Source organism: Emydura macquarii, unplaced genomic scaffold (genome assembly GCF_026122565.2).
Source record: "Emydura macquarii macquarii isolate MOO-44397 ecotype Brisbane River unplaced genomic scaffold, CSIRO-AGI_Emac_v2 contig_374, whole genome shotgun sequence".
Lineage (NCBI taxonomy): Eukaryota > Metazoa > Chordata > Testudines > Chelidae > Emydura > Emydura macquarii.
In genome coordinates this window covers 11,031,764-11,046,325 of record NW_027130511.1, presented here as the reverse complement: position 1 = coordinate 11,046,325, position 14,562 = coordinate 11,031,764, and the positions used below count along the sequence as shown (strand labels likewise).

Sequence of the window (14,562 nt, the reverse complement as noted above, 5' to 3'; positions counted from 1 at the left end):
TAATGTGAAGCACATGCAAACACAGCTAGTCTTGTACATTTCCATCCCTTCACCCACTTGTAGAATATAAACAAAGCAAAGGACAGCTCTACCTCATACAACTGAACAACATCAACTCAAAAAGATCGCTTACCAGAGCTCCCCTCTCCTGCATCAGGCATTCCAGAGAAAAGAGTGCTGGGACTGGCTGGAACCCTCCGGGGTTGAGAAGAGGTCCTGGCTCCCCACAGCATCGGATGACCCTGTTGCCTGTCCCACCTCTTCCTCCAACTCGATTACCTCATCCACGACTTCGTCCTAAGGGTTGAGTCCACAGTCTGCTGTCTCCAGCCCTGCCAAAGTATCCATGGGACTCTTGGCAGTGGAGGATGGGTCACCACCGAGGATGGCATCCAGCTCCTTCTAGAAGTAGGAGGTCTTCAGTGCAGCATCAGAGTGACAGTCTGACTCCCCAGCCTCCTGGTATGCCTGCCTCAGCTCCATGATTTTCGCACAGCACTGATGTGTCTGCCCATTCATAGCCCTTCTCCAAAAGGACTCGAGAAATCTGACCATAGGTATCCAAGTTCCTACGGCTGGAGCAGAGCTTGGACCGCAGAGCCTCCCCACAGACCCAGCAGATCCAACAAGTCTGGTGTGTTCCAAATGGGAGAATGTCTGGTGCATGGAGCCGCCATGGTCAAATGGGAAAATGCGATGTGAACTCTCCATGCCGAGCAAGCAGGAAGTGGAATTTCAAAAATTCCCAGGCCTTTAAAGGGGGAGGAGCGGATGCCTGTGCACCTAGCTGCAGGGCAGCAGAGTTCAAAGTGCTGACCAGAACGATCAAGATGGGCATTGTGGGACATCTCCTGGAGGCCATTTATGGCGACATAATGAAGCACAGTGCCTATATTGACATTTTGTTGATCTAACTTTGCTGAAAAAAGCTCTATGCCTCTCATCAAGGTGGTTTTGTCAGCAAAGCAGGATTTTGTCAGCGGGAGGAGCATTGTAGTGTGTACTCCTCCACTGTTTTGTCGACAAAATCTGACTTTTGATGACAAAACTCTGTAGTGTGGACAAGGCCTTAGATTTATGTGATAAACATTCATTGTAAAAATATAGAACCTGGTTGCTATACTAAAATGTTTCGCCAAATCTTAATGCCAGGCATCAAATCATAGTGCCAGGCAACAAACTAAGGAATTAAAGGCAACTTTCCTGTGATTATGAGCTACATAGTTGCTCAAGTATGTAAATATAAAATCACATTGTACATTTTCAGATTAATGATCAGTCTTTATGTATTATGAAGTGTGAAATTTACAGATTTCATAAGTAAGGATACTGCATTTTAAGTGTCATTAAATACTATGGAAAGATAATTCTTTATTGCATTTCTTACCTGTATCATAGGGCAAATGGTGGTAGGGTGCTGGACAGAAAACCTGAGCAGCAAAGTCCTCAAAAGTTGTGGGCTCTAGATGGTGTTGAACAATTGTTTGCAGATATCGAGCTCTCTCCTCATAGCTGGTTTACGCAAGAGTTAAGGATCAATTTAAATTCACATCACACAGTTGCTAAACACTAAGGCCTAACCTGAATTTCAGCTATGTTATTCCTTTTAATAAACTGCTTCATGTATGTGCATATTATACATTTCAATGACCATTCGCAGTTTACTAACATGGAAAATATGGCATTTTTGGATTAAATTAAATTACTCTCAAGTCTTTACATGCTTTTATTTCAGTTAGCCAATAAAATGATAGCTTAATAGCGAGGCATACATTACAGATATTTTTAATTAGAGATGAGTCTGAACCTAAACTCTGGATCTGAATCCCTTCCGAACACTGGGATAGGTTAGAGTCTGATGTGAACTTCATGGCTCAGGCTATTTCAGTTATAATATTGTTCAACAGCTGGATGCAGCTACGGCAAAATATCTTTGAATAAGGCTACACACTGCCTTCAGGTCAACCTTACTTTCTTTTCTTACGCATGTCAAAATTGTTTCAGTTAACCTAAGATTACAGATTATTTTCTAAAGCAGCAAACTGACTTGGTTATAACACTGTTTAGAATTAGGTTTTAAAAATTCTGCAGTTGTAATTTGTAGGGGCATATTGTGAGAAATAACTATTATTAACAAACAACAAACGAGGCTCCTTCCCCCACTCTCCCAAATTCTGTATACTTTCACTGAAAAATAACTGTTTCCGTAATCCCTAAACAAATTCATGCAGTTAAGAAAAATACATAGTTTAAAATATGTATCAGAAAAAAAATACCTAGTCAATTATGCTATTAAAAAAAGCAGACACGTTTGCAAAGAATCTGCAGGACCCCTAAATGCTGGCTAACAGAGTGTTGGAGGGCACTGACAGCAAAATACTGTACTTCCTTTTCACCACATTCTCCCTCTCTGATATTATTTACTGGAGACCAGTATCTTGAAGTGTTGTTGCTTTTGAAGAACCCTCTGCAGGCTTCTTGTTCCAGCAGGCCTGATTGTGCCGTTAACACAGAGAGAGCGAGAAAGAGAGAGAATTTTTCTGCTGTTCGTGAAAGCAACTATGGAAATGGCTGTCAAAATGTAAAGCAGCAGGCAGCAACATACAATTATCAAGAAAAACCTACCATGCTGACTTCGTGTCGTATAGTTCTTGAACTGAGAAATCAGTTAACCTTTTCTCCCACAACTTTTAAAGTTGTCCAGCTAGACTCAGGGTGTTGAGTTAGGCAGGCCTTATTTAAATATCTTATATAAGCATACAAAAAATAGAAAATTCTCCTTCAGTGTATTCTCCTTAACACATGTATTTTTAACAGATGTTTTACTCTTCGTAAGTATTAACATTTTCCATTAACATATTTTTGTTTGCATTTTTCAATAAGAGGCAGCATGGACTGGAGGAACAAGCTGAGGGTTGGCAGTTCGGAAGCCCTGAGTTCAAAGACTGTTTCTGCTGCTGACTCGCCATGTGGTTTTAGGGAAGTTATTTCACTTTTTGTCTCAGTTTCCCTTTCTGTAAAATGAGGATAATATCTACCTATGTTTCTCATAGGTGTGTTGTGAGAAGTAGTCTGAATGTGTGAAGTGCTATATATAAGCACTAGATACCATTAAATACATGAGCTTCACATTTTTCAATTATGATGTGCAATAAAAATGTCAACCCTGAACTAGAACTGAAGATAATACATTTTACGTACTCTTCTGGCTTTCAAGATTACATTTCAGCAATTAAAAGGGATACGTAGTGATAATCTTTATATGTAAATATCACGCAGGAAGCAATTACAATAAACTTGCAGTGTATTTGAGTAAATTGCTCTCATTAAGAAAAAATGTGGCCAAAATAAAAAATACATAAATACGTTTTGCCTAAAAGAGTTTTTCATCATATAAAATGGGCTTATACCACAACTTGAATACATGTAAATATTGAAATCAACTGTCGCTTTGGAATTTGTTCTTCGAAAATCTTTCTGAAGTTGAACCTCAGAAGAATTCTATCCCTGAAAACATTATAATGGAAACATTAGGACAAGAGGAAACATAAAACCCCTCCATTATAAAGTTCTTAGGTTGGAGGATATACATAGTATTGAGCCTTAACACAGGAGAGTAATATAGCACTGTTTTTAAGAGGCTATATATAAGTGGTAGAGGATGAAACTGATGGTTGAAGTCTAAATAATACTACATATCTCACAACTTGTTGAAAAGCACTTTTTTCATTGGGGGAGATTCACAGCTGCTGAATTTTCTGCAGTTAATAGAGTCCTTTGATTCACAGCAGTGCCCCTTGCACAAAAAATACTGGCCTTTGTGTATTACCAGAAGCTAATTTTCTATTTGGCTGAAAAGAGAAAAATGGAGTTATTGCTTCTCCCTCCTACAGAGCTTTTCATTATGCCTGATGCACTCAACTTCTAAGCTCTTCTGAGAAAAAAAATAACTGAAGAGGCAAGAGGTAGAAAAATGAGCTTGTTAGCACATTAGAAGTGAAGTATCTTGGTGGGCCCTAGAAATTCCCAGTGGTGTGTTAACTTATCACTCTATGCATGCTGGCACTGATAGTCTCCCAATTGATCACTCTCTTTTCGCACCAAAGGTGCTGCCAGGAAGCAAAGGCTGAAGGCCCACAGGAGAACAGGCTGCTATCAAAACAAGCTGTTTTTAAAAGTCTGCTTGAATGGATAAAATGTTTAATGAAAAACTAGGGTGGAGACACCTACCTGCTTTAAAAATGCTCTACTTTAAGAGGTCTCTAAATGAAACCTTATAGTTTATCTTGTTACATCTAAAGCTTATACATAAATAAGACACAGAAATGAGGCAAAATTAATACTTCAAAAGTGACCAGGACATTCCCAATCTGGATGCATACCTCCCAATCTAAGGGAAAAAAAATGGTAGTCCTTGTAGAGTTGGTGATTTAGTAGGGCAGTACTTGTTTTTATTATATTATCTCAATGCAGCAAGATTAATATAAACTTTCACTTAGATCATACAGCAAAATCATCCAGTTAGCAAAGTTGCTCATTTTATCAACATTTAATAGGATTTCTAATAGCTGGCTGAAAAGGGCATCCTGTGTCAAGCTTTTTTTTAAAACATGAAAGCCAAAGCCAGAATTACCAGTATTCCATATTGTATGGAAACAATGCTCAATTATTTTAAACAAACACCTTTCCTATATTAAGAACCGAACAACTTTGAGTGTTTGAGTTTTATGTAGACTAACATACTTGGCAGAGTTTTGATATTTACTAATTCACAATCCAAGAGTAATTTTATTTTTTTAACCTACAAACAAGTTTATTTTCATGGCTGAAATGATCTAATTATAAACTGTGTATGGATCTGAATATCTGCAATAGCAGCTATAAACTATAGTAAATTTCTACATCTTCTCACGATAGGCTAGACATTGATTCTAAAAAGGCTACTCTCTAGGGAAGAGTTATTAGTACTTATAAATTGAGTGGCACATATAAACTCAATGTTAGTAATAATATGGCAACTCAAGCTGTACCCTCACTGTGATGGATGTTGCCATGAGCATCAGCAATAGAGAGAGAATAGGAAGGATGCAAAGATGGACCAAAAGAGGAAGAATCTGGGACAAGAAATATCTATTTACACAAGCAGAGAAATTTAATTCTGAAACTACTGGTAACTAATTTTTTTATTAGACTCATAGACTCTAATGTCAGAAGGAACCAATATGATCATTTAGTCTGACCTCCTGCACAATGCAGGCCACAGAACCTCACCCATCCACTCCTGTAATAGACCCCTGACCTATGACTGAATTATTAAAGTCCTCAAATCATGGTTTAAAGACTTAAGGTACAGAGAATCCACCAGCAAGTGAGCCGTGCCCCGTGATACAGAGAAAGGCGAACCCCCCCCCCCCCGAACCTTCACCAATCAGCCCTGGAAGAAAATTCCTTCCTGACCCCAAATATGGCGATCAGTTAAACCCTGAGCATGTGGGCAAGACTCATCAGCCAGACACCCAAGGAAGAATTCTCTGTAATAACTCAGAACCCACCTCATCTAACATCCCTTCACAGGCCATTGGCATATCTATCACTAGTAATCAAAGATCAGTCAATTGCTAAACTAGGCTGTCCCATCATACCATCCCCTCCTTAAATTTATCAAGCTCAGTTTTGAAGCCAGCTATCTCACCTCAACCTTCTTTTGGTTAGGCTAAACAAGCCAAGCTCTTTGAGTCTCCTCTCATAAGGCAGGTTTTCCATTCCTTGGATCATCCTAGTAGCCCTTCTCTGCATCTGTTCCAGTTTTAATTCATCTTTCTTAAACATGGAGGACCAGAACTGCACACAGTATTCCAGATGAGGTCTCACCAGTGCCTTATATAATGGAACTAACACCTCCCTATCTTTATTAGAAATACCTCGTCTGATGCATCCAAGGACTGCATTAGCTTTTTTCATGGCCACATCGCATTGGCAGCTCATAGTCATCTTGTGATCAACCAATATGCCCAGGTCCTTCTCCTCCATCACTTCCAACTGATGAGTCCCCAGTTTATAGCAGAAATTCTTGTTATTAGTCCCTAAATGCACGACCTTGCACTTTCCATTATTAAATTTCATCCTATTTCTATTACTCCAGTTTACAAGGTCATCCAAATCTTCCTGTATGATATCCCAATCCTTCTCTGTATTGGCAATACCTCTCAACTTTGTGTCATCTACAAAAACTTTATTAGTACACTTCCACTTTTTGTGCCAAGGTCAGTAATAAAAAGGTTAAATAAGATTGGTCCCAAGACCATCCCTGAGGAACTCCACTAATAACCTCCCTCCAGCCTGACAGTTCACCTTTCAGTGTGATCTGTTATAGTCTCCCCTTTAACCAGTTCCTTATCCACATTTCAATTTTCATATTAATCCCCATCTTTTCCAATTTAACTAATAATTCCCCATGTGGAACCGTATCAAATGCCTTACTGAAATCTAGATAAATTAGATCCACTGCATTTCCCTTTGTCTAAAAAAATCTGTTATCTTCTCAAAAAAGGAGATCAGGTTGGTCTGGCACGATCTACCTTTTGTAAAGCCGTGTTGTATTTTATCCCAATTACTGTTACCCTCGATGTCCTTAACTACTTTCTCTTTCAAATTTTTTTCCAAGGAACAACATGCTAAATGCAATGAAAGAAAATGGATAAAAGGGAAGAACCCATCAGACAGGCACTCTTCTCAAGTGGAGCAACTGAAGATTCACAAGTTTAAAGCAAAATCTACAGATTTTGTGGAAATTACTAAATTATTTCAGAAGTTACTCTTCTTCAAAATGTTATCAATACAAAGAAGAAAACAGTAGCAGTACCCTTACATATTTTAAATGCCACTCACACCTCAATCATTGTAATTTTTAACACTGGTATTCATTAACTAAATCATTTTACATATGTATTCATGGTCTTTCCATTACATCAATTAATACTGTAAATATGCATTTTTAGGACTATTGATTTGCACAGGGGAACGATCACTGAAGTTCACATTGCCTACTCATATTTAATCTGTCAGAAAAGCAACTTCTTATGTTTCCTCCTTCTAATCACTCTCCATCTTCTCCCTTCTCTGTTGACACTGTTGACAACACTAGTATCTTTATCTCTGGCAGACTACTCTTTAGGTCCTCACATCCAGGCTGTGCCTAAATCTTGCAGATTCTTTCTGCATCACATCTCTAAGATACTGCCTTTCAAATTCATCCACACAGCTAAAACTCTCATCCAGGCTCTCATCACATTGTATATTGATTACTGCCTTTGAAAATGCAATCTTACCCCATTCATATCCATTCAGAATGCTGCTGCAAAGATCATTCTCCTAGCCTGTTGCTTTCAACCATGTCACCATTCTCTTTGCATCCCTCCACTGGCTTCCCATTCTCTATTGAATAAAACATAAGCTGCTTGTCTTCACTTTTATGGCCTTTCATGGCTTATTACCACCCTTTCTATAATATCTTATCCACTATCAAAATGTTGGCTCCCATCTCTGATTGCCCAATGATATCAGCTTCCATCACCTGCTTGTCAAATTTTCAAGCAAGCACTTGTGCTTTTTCTCATGCTGCTCCTCATGCTTGAGAGAAGCTCCCTGTAAATATCTGTAAAACTACTTAATTATCCTCCTTTAAATCCCTCTTTAAAACTCTTTCTGTGATGACTACAAAAATATTGGTGACAGTTAGGTCACTGATGCACTGATACTACTGCCTATCATGCTGACCAATACTGTCTCAATGTTTTCTTGTACTCCCCTTTGTCTGTCTGTCTCCATCTGTTGTTTTGTCTTATACTTAGATTGTAAGCTTTTGAAGTAGGGACTGTCTTTTTGTTCTGTGTTTGTACAGCACCTAGCACAATGGTGTCCTGATCCATGACTAGGGCTCCTAGGTGCGATGGTAATACAAATAAACTGCATCCTAGCTGTTTTGTGAATTTTGTTTTCTTCTTTATTGTAACTAATCCCTCTACATCTTCACCAAAATTAATCCTTTCCACTCTGTCTTTACTACTACTAAAACCTCTAACCATGGTGTTGTCATCTTTCAACTTGATTAGTACAACCTACCCTCTCTGGCTTCCTAAACACCTTCACTGACTTTTCACCACCTCCAAATTATATTCATCTCCTCAAATTCACTTTCATTTATTTGAATAATCTGAGTTCTGCCAATATCTTTTCTTTCTTTTCTTCTCATTCATAGCTCCCCAAACTTCTGGAAACAGGACAGACTGCATGGCTGAAGCATATGAATACAATTCACTATTTATCTACATAAACTTTTCTTACAGATAAGAGAGTACTTGGATTCTGTATCCCACAATAAGCTGCGAAGACCTAGGGTAAGTAGGCATTTCACTGAGATAGTAATATGCATCCTTTTTTACAGGTCAAATAAATATTAATTTCAAATGAAAAAAAATAAAGAAAAAACAATATCAACATCTAGCTATGAATATCAAGATTATATCTAACAATGTCTTATTTGACAGCTTGTAATCTATACATCACTATAGTCTAAGTACTTGCAAGATGTTGGAAGAAACACAGAAAGATAACAGTTTGGTTGAGATGGAATTCCTAAACAATCTGTGTAGTGGAGAACTGATTTCCATTTATGAAAGTTCACATTGAGGGAGTTGGCTGAGAGACATGTAGTTTACTAATTCAAACTGAAATGCTAACTCAAATAGTTGAAATTTATGAAGAAACATCTCCTTAAAAAGAGCACCTGAAACTACATTATATGGGTTTCAGAGAAGTAGTCAACAAACAAATGGTCTACTTGAATCACAAATGATAAAACAGAAAAAGTGACCCATCATTTCAGAGACTCGACATCAATAGTAAGATATTTATATTTAAGCTTATTCATTATTAGATGATTTTCTAGTCTGAGAACATCTGAAAATATGTCCGAGGCCTATTTAAATTCCTGAAATATCCTAGGTTCACACAAGGGTTCCAATACTTTTGTTTCAGCAATGTTACATGATTTCGGAATAACAAAATTTGCCAGAAGAGAGAAGATCCATGCTGACAGCAAGGTATCTTTGGGAAGACACCGACAAGCTGATCAAGTCTGAGAAACTGGCAGCAGAACTTTTTAAACACCTTTCATAACACTTTCAATAGTGTGAAGAAAGAGGGGTTGGATTCTCTAAAGATTCCCAAATGGAGAAAAAGAGATAATGGATTCTCCATCCACAGTTTTTCCATCACTGAGATGATCTCCAGTTAAGAGGAAAGGCACTTGCAACATACAATTTCTTTCTACAGTTCTCTGACTTGATTCACCAATTGTTTGTCATATGGAGTGAGAACGCCAATCTGTACTGACTTTTAAGTCATGCCAGTGGTTTAAACCAGGGTTTATCAACCTGTGGGTCGGGACCCAAAACTGGGTCGCCAGAATGTTTCAAAGGGTCATGTGACAGCTCCTATGGCTCCTGTCCCACAGGGCTGGTTAGGCTCACCTCCCTGCTCCAGGAAGTGCAATCTCTGGGGTCCCAGCGCCAGTTAGGTTTAGCTCAGCCGTCATGACAATGGGAGTCTGGGTAGGCCAAATTTGAGTGAGTGGCACTGCAACCTTGTGAGCTAGGTCACAACTCCACTCACACAAATTTGGTCCAGTCAGGGGGGCAGGGCCAAACCTGAGCGGCGCTGCAACTCTGTTGCAACACCCGGAGTGGAGAGCCAAACCCAGCGAGCCCCATGGTACAGAAGCTACAGGAGCTACCACAGCAGGGTGAGCGCTGGGCAGGACTCAAGACTCCACCTCCAAACTATTTACTGGGTTGTGACAGGCCATAAACATTTACAAAACAGGTCCTGAGCCAAAAAAGGTTGAGAACCACTGGTTTAAATGATATATGTACACAAAACCACAAGTCTAACAAAGACAAAGGAAAAGTTTTACTGCACTGGAAGATGAGCTGCTGAATGGAATCATCTGGGTGTATGTGTGACATTCTGCACCACCACAATACTGCATGAAAGAAGTACAATTGAGTATCTATGAGTACATTGCCTCGGGCAAAAGAGGCTCTTTTGAGAGTATGCCTAAAATTATTCTCCATGATCAAAAGACAGCTAAGAGGACACTTTTAGTAGCAAAAGAAACTGAAAATGTGGACATTATGAATGTCAGGAATACAGATACAGTGGCCTCTCTGGATGCTGTCGGATTTAGCAAAACCATCCATTAAGAAGATATAAATGATTTGATTGTAGATTGTCTGGCTATGACTGAGACACACTTGGAGAATACTTTAGGGGCAAAGGAACAAAATATAATTTCACCACTAACTGGAAAATGGGAATCCTCAACTTGCAAATACTTGCTGAGAGATTAGGCTACGATGCTGGCAGGCCAGATGTCAGCTCTTGCCCAGGCTGCAGGCATTAGCTAAGAACTGACAACCTCATAGTTGGAGACCAGACCAGGTCACCTGTATGTTAGTTTTGCTCAAAATAGGAATTTATCTTAAAAGAATGGATTTAGCATTTAGACTCTATGAAATGCTTGTATGTTGCTGCATATATTAATCTCACTAATAATGGCTACATTCCATGTTATAAAGTAATATATGTTTGCTCTGTAACTGTAAACCCACACAGCCAGAAGAGAAATATTACCAAGTGTGAAATACTTGTTTACCACAGAAGGTGTTGTCTCCTGCCCAACAAAAGGCCCATAGACACCAGACAAACCATTGTGGAACATCACAAGACAAAAGACTTCGTTGATTACCTCCCTCGTCACCCATGAAGAGATGTGCAGATCAACTCATCCCATCATCTTGAACTCTTGGGGAATAGAAATCCCTAACAAGAAGAAACTCAATCTTTTGGCTGTTTGAATTCTGCAAGGCCAGAGACCCTAACCTGAAGCCAGAGATCCCCAGAGGCTGCCTCCTGGGTCTGCCATGAAAGACACTTTGAATAGACAGATAACTACCCTTCTTTCACTCTTAGGATTTTGATGGTAACTCATTTCTGTGTATATGTTTGCTTGCTTTAACCTGTAAATAACTCATTCTTTTTTCCTAGTTAATAAACCTTTAGACAGTTAATTACAGGATTGGCTACAGGCATTGTCTTTGGTGTTGGATCTGGAGTAACAGTTGATCTGTGGTAAATGACTAGTCTATTGGAATGGAAGCAACCTAAATGTGGTGTGATTTTTGGTGTAATTGACCCTTTATCACTAAGTCCAGTTTGTCTGGGTGGCAAGATAGACTGGAGAGTCTAGACAGTCTGACTCCATGGTAAGACTGTTTTAGTAATTTAGTTATTCACATTTGTTAACTGGCTTGGTGAAATCTAGTTACAGAACTCACCATCACTTGGGTGTCTGCGCCCTGTTTTTGACTCTGCCCTGAGATCATGAGCCACTTGAGACAGCGTGACATGGGCATTTAGAATTTTTTTTTAACTAAATAAAGTCAATCTCCTTAAAGCATGATTACAGTCAGAACATCAACTATGCAAAATGGCACCTTCTTCATCAACATATCTGATTCTCATGAGTCTTGGAGTCATATTTGCTTACTTTACTGCTAGAAACAAATCTACAGTATTGACAGTGTACAGTGAATGTCATTAAACAACCTGCTATTTGACACCAGGGGTCAAAGAAAAGAAAAAGATCATCCTTTTGGTTTATTGGCAGCATATGCTGGGGATCAGAGTTTTGGCTTTTTTGTCTCTGGCCTGGCAGGGGCTGCAAGAATCAAAGAGGCAGAAAAAACAGAAAAAAGACTTCAATTTGGGACCTTTGAGAATGGAGGATAGTGACACACTTTTTTGGATGGATTCCTCCAAATAAGTTGTGATTTTTAAGGTCAAGTGGATTAAGGTTGATTCCATATGGAAACAGGACAAGAAGTCTTTTAAATAGTGGGTAAAGATTCCTATAGATGATGATGGAAAAACATCACCATAATAGAATTTGGCTCTTGAAGGAAGCCAAGACAAAAATCTTATAATTTTGTAACAGAGGTTTTTCTGGAAGTGAGAAATCTCTCTCTGAAAGAGATGACTGGCCAGTGGTTGTCAAAACAGCTGAAGTCACACTGAATCATTGGAATTTGTGCTTTTTGTTGGCTCTGAGAATTAAAGATATAGGATGGACAGCTACTGATCCAGTGTTGAAAGCCCTACAACTTACACCATTTCATCTGTGGGTGGGTGACCAGCATCAAGCAAACACACTGAGATGCATAGGTAAAGTCTGTCTCTATTCTGAAAAGTGATTCTGTTGAAGAGGCATCATGGCGTTCCCTATTTGTCTTGCAAGGATTTCCAGATCTAATTTGCACAGTTTACAAATAAAGAAGTATTTTTCCCTAACTGCCACTCCTGCTAACTCAAATCAATCTGGCATCTGAAAGTCAAGCTGGGTTCTTTTCTCCTTATCTTTACCAGTAATGAAAATGTGTCTGACAAATTCTGCCCTGTGCATCTGTGTTTTCTGTGGGGCTGCACAGATGTACTATAACTAACCTCAGAATCTGTATCTGCATCTGGAACTTATTAACAACTCTGCTGAGGCATAAAATAGAATCCAATTCATTCTCCCATTGCTGTGTGCCAGCTCTGCAGTGCTAACAGAAGTTAAAAAAAACCCAAAAAAACAAACAAACAAAAAAAAACGGTAATTCTGTCACTAAAGCAAGCAGATACAATCTTGGATGCACATAAGGAGTCAATCTATGGGGTAAGACCACCCTATTTTCAAATGAATCAATTTTCAGAGTAGAACCTCACTATCATACAAGAAATCTTAGTTGTCTTGACCACAGTGAACAGTAACAGTCAAAGGCTTCATAATTTAATAACTTTCTAGTGCTATGTTTCTTCCATATGAACTGAGCTTTCAGTATTAGTGACAATAGCTTTGCCATAACAAGCAATAATTTCTTTCCTTATCTCATGTAATTCAGCCAGAGGTTATGGGTCTATTACAGGAGTCCGTAGGTGAGGTTCTGTGGCCTGCAATGTACAGGAAATCAGGCTAGATGATCCTGATGGTCCCACCTGGCCTTAAAGTCTCTGAGAGCTGAGCAAATAACAGAGGATTCAATGTTGGCTGAAAGTCAGTTTTATACATTTTAAAAAAAATGCTCAAAATGCATTAAATAATTTGTCCAAAATGTTTTTTAAAATAAATGTTCATATTATATAAGCATCTGTATTCATTAACCTAAAAATCTCATATTTTAACAAAACACTCACATGTAAAACAAAAATTATACAAGAATAAAAGCTCTATACAACAACTGAATATTAAACAGTACCACATAGTATTAAGCAGGCTCACTACTGATACAAACAAATTAGGCTTGGTGTAAGTCCTTTATTAATAAAAGGTCTCCTGATTCAGGAGATGCTTTCTGAGGCAATCTCCAGGAAAATATAAGTATGCCTCCCTGAGGATAATAAAGTAATATATATGATAGTTTATACATATGTAATTAAATATCAGTTCCAACATTAGTAGTTTTTTTATGCTGTCATTTACTTTTTTTAATCTTAACATTTATGTTAATTATACCTTAGGAAAATGAAAAAGGAGAAAGCATCTGGGCCAGATAAAGTAACATTGACACTGAAGTCATTGGGAAGGCATCAAGTATTTTACAAGTTTGTTCAATGATATTCTTAAGAAAAATAAAAAGGCTGGATGAATGACAAAGCATTTTTAAACATAAAGGAGATCCTGTGTACTAATTATCGATCAATTAAGCTGATGTCACATGCTATGAAAGCAAGGGAGAAGATTATTGAAAAGCATCTGTGTGGAATAATTGAAATTTGGACATGTCAATACTAATTCATGGTGGGAAGGAGCGTAGTTGATGCCATATTTGTGCATAAATTTTTATGAAGAAATTCAGAGGAAAGAGACAGCACCTCGACATGGTCTTTGTGGATAAGTAGAAGATGTGTGATCATGTACCAAGAGAATTAGTTTGGTGAAGATCGCAACACAGAAAGATATGTCTGTCTTACTCAGGATATTATGATGGTGTGACTACAGTAGTCAAAACTAAATGGGTCTACAGTAGAGAACTTTCAGTAAATGCTAGCCTACATTAAGGGTCAGAGTCAAATCCTTTTTTGCTTGTGGTTGTCATGGATGTAAATAAATGAGAATATACAAAAGGGAGCCACCTAGAAACATGTTGTTGGCTGACTTTGAACACTGGCAACATAATTTTAAGCAGACTGGGACTTAGGGTGAATGTTGGTAAGACCAAGGCTATGGTAACTGAGGGAGGAGGATTCACCATAAAGGATTTCATAGGCAGATAGCTTAGAAGAGTGAAAGAACTTAAATACCTAGAAACAATGGTTGCTGACAATAGTGCCCTCCTAAGTGATGGTTGGCACCTTACTAAAGCTGCTTGATACAAATAGCTGGGGGAACTGATCCCAGTTCTTAGTGACAAAAAGATGCCAATAAAGTTAAAAGGTAGAGTGTTCAAAACTGTAATTCAACCC

General features: G+C 38.5%; 1 protein-coding gene across 7 annotated transcripts in view; it reads right to left on the bottom strand.

Moving 5' to 3' along the window:
• The window catches only part of RALGAPA1 (Ral GTPase activating protein catalytic subunit alpha 1), a 228,097-nt gene that overhangs the window by 19,606 nt on the left and 193,929 nt on the right, over nucleotides 1-14,562 (bottom strand). For all 7 annotated transcript variants that reach the window (XM_067533936.1, XM_067533961.1, XM_067533981.1 and 4 more), the window contains one exon: nucleotides 1,388-1,512. In XM_067533936.1, coding sequence (XP_067390037.1) covers nucleotides 1,388-1,512 — 125 coding nt within the window. The remainder of the gene's footprint in view (nucleotides 1-1,387; nucleotides 1,513-14,562) is intronic.